The 12,499-nt window shown below is 41.1% G+C and overlaps 1 protein-coding gene across 1 annotated transcript; it reads left to right on the forward strand.

Moving 5' to 3' along the window:
- The first annotated feature begins 714 nt into the window (after positions 1-714).
- SOWAHD (sosondowah ankyrin repeat domain family member D) lies at positions 715-8,506 on the forward strand. The gene is made up of 2 exons (XM_072123379.1): positions 715-1,182; positions 3,320-8,506. The coding sequence occupies exon 2, from the start codon at positions 3,481-3,483 to the stop codon at positions 4,387-4,389; it is 909 nt and encodes a 302-aa protein (XP_071979480.1). The 5' UTR covers positions 715-1,182; positions 3,320-3,480; the 3' UTR covers positions 4,390-8,506.
- The last annotated feature ends 3,993 nt before the right edge of the window (positions 8,507-12,499 follow it).

The raw sequence follows: 12,499 nt of genomic DNA on the forward strand, positions 1-12,499 counted from the left end.
GGTGCCAGAGGTGGCACTCAGAGCCCTTTCTGTGGGCACTCAGGCCATCACCAGAGATGACTCCAGGTATCTTCCTGCAGTCCCAGACAGCCCAGGACTTGCTGTGCACAGAGGTAATTTAAAGTGACAGCTCTACCTGGGACTATTTTTTGCTTTATTGGTGTCCTCAGAGTGCTGGTATCAATGAAAACTGTGACAGAGAAGGGAGTATAAATCACAAATTAAATTTCTGTGTTGGCACTTTGCTATAAATAAGCGGGTCTTTGTTGTAGTTTGGGCACTCGGTCTCTAAAAGGTTTGCCATCACTGCTTTAGGGCATTTTCATACTGCCGCTGTTGGTCCGTTAACCATAGACTGTGCAGAGTTCTATGTCACGGATCGAAACTGCTGAGGATGGGACTCCTTACATCAAAGAGATATATGTTCATATATATCAAAATGATATTTAACAATAAACAACAATACTTAATAGATTTTTGTTGTATAAAGTATTTCAAATAATAAACAAAGAGAAAAAACATTGAATACATCCTAGAAGAGGATGACCTGCTGGTAGGAGATGACCAGGAGATCCATACCAGGTGGACCAAAACAAGACCCATTGTACCAGACTTGTATCATGGCACTAGAAGCTTCCTTCTATATATAAGTAGCTGTGTGTGTGAGCTTGTGTTTACTTATGTGTGTGTGTGTATACACTCCTTGAGCATTCCAATACTATTTGCAAAGTAAACACGATGAACATGATACAGTTGTTATAAAGTGCAGCTGTCTTACACGGAGCTGCAGTTTTGCAACAGTCCATGCAGCTATTTCTAAGGGTGCCTCTTTCCCCTAAGGAGTCATAAAGGAAGTTAGTCATTACACTAAGGTCCTTTCCATGTGACCTCTCTGTCGTGGATACATGTTATTCCTTTCTCTTCCTCCCTCTCTCTTCTTGAGTTGTTTTCTCTCCCCAGTATGTGACACTGAGCTTACACCAGTCAGCTAGTCAGACCTGTTCTAGGTGTAGAGGTCATGGCTAAGAAAACTTTGTTACTTCTGTGACTTTTGGCAAGCTTCACGGGAAGGCGGAAGGGATTTGACTATTGGATTCCAAAGGGAGGGACGTGGACATTGTCCAGACCACAGGTTGGAAACTGAAAACTGCTCAGACTCACCTTTTAAATCACAGGAAAGCTGTAAGTATGTGCATCTATTTTATACTGGCCATTTTATGTATTGTAGAAAAGATTACTTTTCTATATCTACTCATCTGTCATCCAGTATATATTATGATTATACATAGTCTTATGTATCATTAACAGTTAAAATAGTCCTTGTCCTTTTGGGGCTCAAAATTATTTCTCTTATTTCAACCATTCATATGGAGAAGAGAAAGCGAACATATAAAACCCAAGCATATGTTTTCCTAGTCAGATTGTTGACCACCATGTCACACTAATAATATATACGTCTATATTTATTTAATGCCATTATATTCCACAGCACTTTACAGATGAATAATAGAAATTTAATCACAGAATAGATGACGCTTTATGTTGTTTGGTCTATGATACCCATAATGCATTTACACTTTGCCAGCAATAGACTTCAGTGCACAGTAGTAGTAAACTAGGTGATATTCACACATCTTCTCCACATGTTGCTGTCTTCCAAGCCAATATCTTCCAACCTCCATTCAGTACACTTAATAGTAGATATAGATACTACATAGAGTACAATACAGACTGTAATGAACCAAGTAAATACCTGCTCCTGCCATCCTAACCAGCTTTACATATACAGGAATGTAGATATGGGGGTGCAATGGTAGTAATTACACGATGTCACTAGTATTATAGGTTGCACATGATAGGTGGAAGTCCTGCACTGTTACATTTCTGCCTCCTCGTGTCTAGTGGTCCCTAGTTGTTTTACTTGTTCTACACATTATGTGCATTTATTAAAGGGGTTGTCCAACTTTACCACCTCTGGTGCTCCCAGTGTCCAGCGCCGCCCTTTCCTGGTGCTATTTACAGTGGCATGGCACCTCAGCTCCCACTGCTTACGGCCACCAGGCAAGCCCACCCATCCCCTGTCCCGGCGCTGAATGAGGTGCTGGAAAATAGTGACCAGTGGGTGTGCCAGGCGGCTAGAAGGAGTCAGAGCCGAAGTGCCATGCCACTCTAAACAAAAGGACACATGGTACCAACGGATGGCAGCGCAGGACACAGGGAGTGCTAGAGGAGTGAAGTACAGATTTATTTTAAAGGCAAAGCCACTTTTTTGACAACCCCTTTAAATAACACCTTCTACCAGGCATAGGACAAGAGACCAGGCAGTGATAATTCCTATGTACTGTAGGTTGTATAGGGTCTCTGCAATCAAACATTCCAGCAAGAAGTTTTATCACTTGCTTATCTATATTGTTCATACTTGCTTAAACATGGATCGCAATCTTCTGCAAAGTCAAATATGACAATAACATTCACCCAGTTGTACACAAAGGTAATGGTTTTCAATGTCCATATAACCAATAGTCCATTTCCATGCATGAAGGAGCATGTCAGTCAGAGGTCAGTCAATGGATGAAGGTGGTCCCATGAACCCCTTCTGGTTGGATTCAGTGCCCAAAACGAGAAGTACCAGAATGAGGCGGTAACTAGGAGTTGGATCATGGTAAGTATGTATTCTTTTTTTTCTTTCCTTGGCCCCTTGAGGGTTTTCCAGATCTGTGGAAAAACCCTTTAAGCCTCTTCTCCCATCGTTTCAACAATCTTAACTAGTTAGGTACTTTTAGCAATGGATTTGGCTAGTATTACAATGCCTTAAAGCTTTATCCCATCAGAGACAGCTGCTATGAAAACTTTGCAGCTGGGTCTGTACAGAGCGGTGTAAACAATAAAGAGAGTGTGGAGCATCGCAGAATCTTTATTCTGGTGGCCAGGACAAGTGAGAGATTCCCACCAATCTACTTTTGATGGTCTACAAAGTGAATTTTAAAGCACTGCCAAACCCTTCAGGTGGGGTCCATAGCTTTTCTTTTTATCTCAGGGAATATAACTTATTTTGTCCTAAGACAGAGTTACCTCTGCAAAGAGACCACAGACACTTAAAGGAAATCTGGCAAGGAGTACGTTTCGAACTGGTTCTGTACAGGTTCGACAAGAATCACTGTAGACAAATATTTTCAATCCATTCCATCGTTAATGTCAGCTTTGATGATTTAGATAAGAAGTTTTCTAAGAATTTAACGTTTTAAAAAAAATTTTGTTGCCAATGAAGAGTTAAAAAACTGTTCCTTCTTTCATTTACTTCTTTGTCACATACCAACAGATAAAGGAAGCAGCTTGCAAAATCTAAAAGAAGAAGTCAGAGAGACTCATGGCATTATTATATTGCTTGGTGTTTTCTGACAGACAGGACAACCTGACGGTTCCAGATGATAAAGTCTTCTATTACTGATCCAACTCTTATGAGGAAATCTGCACAGGAAAATGGACTCGTATATATCAGGTTGGCAAGAACAGATTGGGGAGAAGAAGCACTCACTCCAGAGCAGCATGAAAAAGCTAATCTACAGTACAGACAAAGAAATGGAGAACAGATCTTCCTTTATTCTAGATACGAAAAGTATGAAGAGAATGGAAAGTATCAGCAGGACTCCATCGCCAGCCACAATAAGTAAAAGGAAAAGAGGTATGAGAGGAAGCTTGTGGAGCACAACCGGATCGCTGCCATTTGGTGGAGCATGGATCTCAGCAGCTAGTTTTGACACTCAAGAACAACAGCCACAAGATTCAGGAGATAGTGGTTGTGTACTTGACCCTGTGGAACATGCCTGGATGATAATGGTTGCAGAGGGCAACTTTGAAGAACTACAGGACTCACTCCAGGAGGATCCTAACCTGCTGTACAAAAGAGATTTTGTAACTGGTTACTCTATAATCCATTGGATTGCCAAACATGGCTACCATGAGGATTTTATACGACTTATGGATTTTGCACATGCCAGAGGCTACTTTTTGGATATTAATTCTCGCGCTAGTGGTGGTTTAACTCCACTCCACATTGCAGCTCTACAAGGCCATGTTATGCTCATTAAGGTTCTGGTAGGTGCCTACAATGCAGATATACATATCCGGGACCATAATGGAAAGAAAGCTTGGCAATACTTAAAGATTAGGACAGATGGAAATCTTTTAATACTCCTTGGTGCTCCTGAAGAAGAAGAGGCTGGTGCATTGGCTGGCATGAACAACAATAACAACAGCCTTGCAGCTACTCTGCAGAGAAGGGCACATCTGGACCATGATGAAACTGATTCTCTACCCAAAGTAGCACTGTCAGTTGTGCCCTTGAGAAACTTCATAAGAAATGCTTATAGTTTTCTTAAGAAATGGTAAACCTATCCTGTATGGTACTACACTGTGTGTCATACAAATGATTAATACAAGCACATTGCACTAGGGTTTTTTGTGATAGAAACTCAACAAATGAAACCGGAAATTCGGAACAAGAATTTGCTTATATTTACTAAGGGCTTTGCACCACACTTTCGTCGGACTGTGCATGTTCTTCTAGGCTAAAACGGCTTGCACAGAAATCTCTGCGCTGATATTGTGTCGCATGAGACCCTTTTGTAGTGCAGCTGCGCTGGATTCCATGCAACACAAATTAGGGGGCGTGCGTTGGTTGGTCCGACTGATTTGGACCGAGCACCATACTTAACTTTCAAGTTGTGTCGCACACCCTATGTTAAAGGACTAGGTTGGACCAGTGCGGGGAAGCGACACATTCATGATTTCTGGCGCACAATCATAGTGAATCACCACGCCCAGCATTATACACGGAAATTGCACTTTTAGTGAACTGTCTGACTTTGTAAGTAAATGTGCCCCATTGTGTGTGATATTTATATGAAATGTCACTCCAGTGAACCTAGAAAAGAGAATTTTAGTGATGTGAATACATTTAGTTTTTTGTGGTTTGTCAAAGTTGGCAAAATATTTGCCAAAAGAGTATAAATGTGAATAAGTGTAAACGTGCATACCTGTTTATTCCCACACTATTCCACCTCCTACAATCTAGTCCTCCTCACTAGGATCGATATGTTGGTGATGTAGAGGTGCAGTTTCACATGGACAGGCTTCTTATATAACGTTATCATATTTTTTGCTCAGGGAAAATGCTATTTTACATACATACATTTTTTTTTTTTAAGGTAATATATGGGCACACTCTGGGATATTCTGGCTAGCAGATGGAGATCTCCAGCTATGTATCCTCTTCCGTGTTGTCCCAAAAGGGGTATCTACCACAGGGAATCTACTTTCTGAGAGATTCCCCATGGTAGATTACCCATCTGGGCAGCAGCTGCATCCGTTTTTCAGTAATTCAGTGATGCAGTTGATGCAGAAATAAAGTACAATGTTTCAATATGCAAATTAATTTGTAAGGCTACTGGGGCTGTGGAGTAACGTGAGGCGCAAAGACTACTCCACGCCCCGAGTAGCCACTAAAGACCGGCCTCTACCTGCTCCGGCCTATCTACGGCATCATTAGAGCGCTGGCCAAGCGCAGTAGCACGCTGTCGGTAATGTGCCTGCTGCTAGGGAGCTCTGCGCATTTGCTCCCATTCGTCTGCCAGCGGTGCGCCGGCAGAAAGCTACTGCACTTGCATAGAGCTTGCATGATGCATAGAACTTGCATGATGCTAGAGGCGGCAACCAACCTGCTGCTGGGGAGCTCTGTGCATGTAAGAAAATGTCTTGGAAAACTATTTGCATATTGAAGCATTAAACTTTATTTCTGCAGCACTGAATTAGTGAAAAATGGGATGCAGTTGCTGCATAGACGGTGGGGAATCTACCATGGGGAATCTCTCAGAAAGTAGATTTCCCATGGTAGATTTCCTTTAATTACATAGCTATGAGTCTGCTGTATTTATGAGGAGAGTGCTAGTCTCCACCCTTCTTCTCACTCCAATCAGTAGTAATTGATAGGAGGCATATTTATGCCATCCGTCACTGCTTAGAGAGTTGGGAGAGGGCAGTACTACTATAAGGGGTGGATGCGGGATTTGTTAGAAGAAAAACTACTTTTGTTGCCCAAAATCACCAATCACAGTAAAGCAATAATTTATTATGCAGTTTAAAAGTGAATTAGTGAATTGCTATTGGTGACAAGGATGTTCCCCTATTAGTCCATTGAATGTTTTATTATCTTCTTTCAGCCAAGTGGCAGAAGAAGTCTCAGAGCTATTAGGGCTTATTGCAGCTACCCCTATACAGAACAGCACATGGGTATGGCCATAAAAATAACACATAGGTACTATGGTTCCATAACTGTATCAAATAACATGGATTGTGATTGCTAGACCAGGTTCATGCCACACAAAATGCCCATTCGGTTAGTATTCTCAGCCAAAAAATGTGTGCAGAATAAATGTGTACTGACCTTGAGCTTGTAACATCATTCTGCAATGATTACACATTCATGCAAGTTTTTATTTTTTTGCAAAGAGCTTATGCATAGTTGCACAGTAATGTATACAGGGCCAGGACCAGCATCGCCAGCTGTAGCATGTGCCCATGTAGTATAATAGGACGTAGTGTATATGTAGATGCATACAATATGTTTGTGGTACGTTGTGAGCTGTCAGATTTCTTAAGAAATGTTTGTGAATGCCTTGATAAAGTTGTGGCATTTTTTGTAATTTGACTTTTGCAGGATGGGGCCAAAAATAAACTTGAAAACTACCATATACTCAATTTTTATTCTATGAAATCATGCAAAAAGGTTATAACTTTATCAAAACTCATGATGACTAAAGCAGTCATAAAACACTTATTGTTACTGTTACTAAGATATTTGAAACAGCAGAGGCTCAGCAGATGCTACTTGGGTTGTGCTCTAAGCAGCCTCTGAAGATAATTAGCATACAAATGAAATCAAGTTTTAAAACATTTAGGAAAATAGTATAAACTGTATTGGGATGAACTTTATTTGGGGAATCTATTGTCAGGATCTACTAAGAAAGCAGATTCCTAGCAGTAGATTTCCTTTAATGTCTATTTTTACATATAATTTGTACTATAACATCATTTTAGGTTTTGTAATTCATTGCTCTTTAAAAAGTGAGAATACACAATACTAAACATAACACAAACATGCAGCACATGATCAAAGATAGACGTAGGATTCAGGATATCCTGTGACATAGACTTATGCGGGCTTACAATGACAATGCTCTGTTCAATTACTAAGAATAGTGCAGCAGAATGAGCACAGCTCTGCTGGGTGGAGCCCTCTGCAGTTTAACCTTTAATATTAACCTTTAGAAACTCCACAATTTATATAGAACTTTTTTTTTAACTATTTATAGATCTTTATAAAGGAGATTGCCTCAGTAACATGGTGTAACTGTGTGCGCAATTGTGTAGTCTCAATGAACGCTGGATTTATGAAGAGGATCTACTAATCACGATCAGCAAGATACAGAGGATACAAAGAAGTAGTAGAATTGATTCTAATGTAGAATATCTCTATACACACGGATCCAATATGGCGGTACATGCTGGCTGTACTGCTCTCTACTAAGCAGTAGACAACATAGGGACACATTTACTAAAGGTCGTGCGCCAAAGTTTTGTCGGACTGTTCATGTTCTTCATGGCTAAAACGGCTTGCACGGGTATTTAAGAAGTGTGTGCGCCGTGATGGTGGTGCAGCTGCGCTGGCTTCCATGCGACACAAATTACGGGGTTTGTAGCAGATGGTCCGATTGATTCGGACTGAGCGCCGTATTTAACTTTCACATTGTGTCGCACACCCTATGTTAAAGGTGCACAACAAAAAAAGATGGTGACCTCTGTCAGACCAGTGCATGGAAGCAACACATTCATGATTTCTGGCGCACGATCTTAGTGAATTGCCGCACACAGCATTATACACGAGAATAACTTTTAGTGAACTCGGGTGACCATGTAAGTAAACGTGCCCCATAAAGTCAGTCGCTTGTTGCTTTTATTGACATGAGAATGTAATGTCTCCAGTTGACGAGTCTGTTTATCATACACACAGCACATCCTCTATGATACTAGGGTGTTGGCACATCCTGACTAGGAAATGCTGAAAACGTCTCTGTTTAACATAAACCACTTAGAGTGCAATGTTAGATTTAAAGACGACCCATCCCTCTATTTTAAATTATTTTTTTTATTATTGATTTGTAACTATGAAGGGCTACAAATATTTTTCAACGTAATAAATCTTTCTTTAGGGCAGCACGGTGGCTTAGTGGTTAGTATTACAGCCTGGCAGCGCTGGGGATCTGGGTTCAAGTCCCAGGGTAAACATCTGCAAAGCGTTTCTCTCTGTGTTTGCGTGGGTTTCCTCTAGGTCCTCCCACACTCCAAAAAAACATACTGGTAGGTTGATTAGATTGCGACAAGGACTGATATGGCAGTTCTGTGCAGTGCTGCGTAATCTGTGTGCACTATATAAATAAAGGAATTATTATTTCTTATACTGTGTTTATTTTTAATAAATATCTATTCAGGAAATGTGTTTTTCTATGTAGAATTGAAGAAACTTTCATCCATACAATGTTCAAAAAATTTGCATAAAATGATCTGTAATATACCGTAAATATCAAATCTGTGGGTTTGTCAATTAGTGATTTCAAGTTTCATCACAAATTTCAATCCACAGTTCATAAATTGTGGCTGGAGGTACAGAGAAAGTATCCATTTTCCAATACTGTTAAATTTAGGTTGGTAGTGCAGCGGGGGTAAGTAATGGTGGAATTAAAACTAAAATATCTACTCTATAGTTCCCATGAAAGTAAGTACAAGTTATAGACAGTGTATCCTGCTGTGTCCTATTTACTTCTATAGGATTTTCACAAAAAACACAATATAGCTGATGAGTAGTTTCCATCACCTTTTCATTAGATAATGTTAGAAAGGCATTTAGAAGTTTAGTTTAGTCTTGGAACATTGAGTTGTATTCATAATACTTGTGCCTGACCCCCTCCCCTATCACTGTCCCAGGCCAACTCTGTGTAATGGAAAGTTTATTATACAAATCGCTGTGGTTTCTGGCATCCTCCACTGATAAGGACTTTGGTATTTTTGAAACTTATGCATAAACTTATTTAAAAAAAAAAAAAAAAAAAACAATTTTGAAATAGGACTGATGGATTCTTAGATGTATGGATTTAAGCTGTACATACAGATATAGAAGAGAAGGGTTTATCAACAAAGAATAAATTACTTTTCACTAAGGGTGAAGACACACATGGCGTTTTTGGGCCGTTTTTACTAAGTGCGTTGTCAGATCGTTAAAAAACGCATCCGTTTTTTAAAAACGCATGCGTTTTTGTCCGTTTTTAATTGCGCAATTTCAGAAAACGGACAAAAACGCATGCGTTTTCGAAAAAACGCATGCGTTTTTAAAAAACGGATGCGTTTTTTAACGCATGCGTTTTTAACGATCTGAAAACGCACTTAGTAAAAACGGCCCAAAAACGCCATGTGTGTCTTCACCCTAAGTGTCTTTTTTTTTTATATATACAAATTATATTTAGGGTGGATCCGCATTGGGGTTTTTTAACTGAACCCATTCAGATTGCATTTCTCTTCCTCGCTTTAATGATTTTTCATTCATACCTTACTGAAGCATTCTTTTCAATGTTCTTTTTCACTGTTTTTTTTCAGTGATCAGTTTAGAACCTGTTCTTTTTGTGTTCAACACTGAATCAATGGGAAAAGACTGTGTGCAAAGGCCCATTGAAAAGAATAGTTCAGTATGGCATAATAAGGAAAAAAAAAACACAGAAGCCAGGAAGAGAAAACCAATTTGTATGTGTCCGTGAAAAAACACCAATGTGGAAAAAACCTAAATAGCGACTATGCCACACAGAGACAGAGGGCCAGTGTAGTTGGTGGGAACTTTTATTCGCAGGTTTTCATTCAAAACTACACCAGTTCTGAACGGATGCGCAAAACATCAAGAGGCAACTGCCCTTTCATGTAGTCGGCGTGACAATGGGGCACAAACTGCCAAAATGGTTTTAGAGTGGCGTAAGGATAACAAAGTCAATGTTTTGGAGTAGCCATCACAAAGCCCTGATCTCAATCCTATTAAAAATTTATGGACAATGCTGAAAAGGCCGGTGTGAGCCAAGAAACCTACAACCATGGCTCAATTACACCAGTTCTGTCAGGGGAAATAGGCCCAAAATTCTTCCAACTATTGTGAGAAACTGGAAGGACATCATACAGTTTCAGGGCAATGGTACCAAACCCTAATGAAATGTATGTATGATTTGGCAGAATGAGTTTTTTTTTTTTTAAATTACTTTCAGCAATTTGACAGATAAATGTTGGCTGTTTATCCAAAACAGGAAAGGTTCTTTCTGATTGAATGTCAGATAGTGAGAACAACATGTCTTTATATAATGTATGGAAACTTTTGGTTTCAACTATACATCAGAAAGAGCTCATCAACATATTGTTTTGTAGGTCAAGTTCAGATCATTATTCAGCAGCTTCAGTGATTCCATTCAATAACTTGTAGCAGGAGGAAAAAAAAACAAAAAAAAACCACGTGCAGACCAGCACATAGAACTGCCGACACACAATGGCTGCAGGGGCTGATGTCAGTGCCTGTGTGCAGCAAAATCACACTGACCTGCCACATGTAAGAAGAGAAGACCTGCATGGGGAGTCAGAAGGGTGAGTATTGACTTTATGTGCTGGGCATTTTGGGGGTTGGCTATATGCTGGGAGGCAGGGGGCTGGATAGCTATATACTGGGGGGGACCCCGAAAATAAAACATCAGATCTGCAATCTGTCACAGTAAAGCTTGACAAATGGAGCAGTCCAGAAGAGGTTAAAGGGAGGGTAGACCAAAAAACCCCCCAAAAACATAGCTCACAAGAAGGTTAGTCACTATAAACTAGCTGACGGGTACCAAACATTGGGGTTGCTATACTGGTTTCATACAAACTGCCGCTTCAAAAAATACATTTCCAATCTGATGTTTTTGGGGAGACTGATTATTAGAAATTGGAATGCAACACAGGATCCCTCCATCATAGAAGGGAGAAATTTGCTTACAAAGATAGATTATTTGAGACTACTTTTTGAATGAAGGCATCATAGAGGTAATAAAAATAGACATCTGAGAGTTATGGCGTTTGTTTTTATTCCCATTTGGGAAATATCTAGCCTCCTTATGGGTTGGGGGTGGAATAGATATTTATACTAGTTTGTAATAATTACAAATATTATTCCTTTAAAGGGAACCTACCACCACGAATCTACCTATAAAGGTAGATCGGGTGGTAGGTGGATGTATGGGACGTGAGGATAGCCCTTTTTAGAGCTAATCCTCACGTCCCCGCTAGCGTCACAAACTTTATTGCCCTAATATGTTAATTTAATTAAGCGGCTACCGGGGCGTCACAAACTTTATTGCCCTAATATGTTAATTTAATTAAGCGGCTACCTGGCAGCTGCGCGCCCTCGTCCGAGAAGCCAAGATGCGCGATCTCGGGAACGAGGCCGGAGTTACTGCGCATGCGCAGAACTCCAGCTTCTCGGACGAGGGCGCGCAGCTGCCAGGAGCTGCGCGCCGAAGATCACAGGGTAGGCGGGGGAAAGCAGCTACTGGGGCGTGGAGTAGCCGCGCCGTGTAGCCTCGTGTCCGGCTACTCCACGCCCCGGTAGCCGCTTAATTAAATTAACATATTAGGGCAATAAAGTTTGTGAAAAAAGCGGGGACGTGAGGATTAGCTCTAAAAAGGGCTATCCTCACGTCCCATACATCCACCTACCACCCGATCTACCTTTATAGGTAGATTCGTGGTGGTAGGTGCCCTTTAAAGAGCACCTACCACCCCGATTCTACCTATAAAGGTAGAAGGGGTGGTAGGTGGATGAATGGGACGTGAGGATAGCCCTTTTTTGGGCTAATCCTCACGTCCCAGGTGTCTTTTAGAAAACTTTACTTTTTTTATGCGGCTACTGGGGCGTGGAGTAGCCGGACATGAGGCTACTAGTCGCGGCTACTCCACGCCCCAGTAGCCGCGTTACTCCGCCTACCAGGTAATCTTCGGCGCGCAGCTCCTGGTAGCTGCGTGCCCTCGTCCGGGTCCCCTGCGTTCTGCGCATGCCACGGCTCCGGAGCTACTGCGCATGCGGCCAAAGATGCCGAGGGAATCGGACGAGGGCGCGCAGCTCCTGGTAGCGGAGTAACGTAGATTACCTGGTAGGCGGAGTAACGCGGCTACTCCACGCCCCAGTAGCCGCACAAAAAAGATTGCATATACATGCAATAAAGTTTTCTAAAAGACACCCGGGACGTGAGGATTAGCCCAAAAAAGGGGCTATCCTCACGTCCCATCCACCTACCACCCCTTCTATCTTTATAGGTAGATTCGGGGTGGTAGGTTCCCTTTAAGGGTAATGCTAAAATTATATTGAAATTATAAAATTTTTATAAAT

The sequence above is a fragment of the Engystomops pustulosus genome, chromosome 9 (genome assembly GCF_040894005.1).
Source record: "Engystomops pustulosus chromosome 9, aEngPut4.maternal, whole genome shotgun sequence".
Lineage (NCBI taxonomy): Eukaryota > Metazoa > Chordata > Amphibia > Anura > Leptodactylidae > Engystomops > Engystomops pustulosus.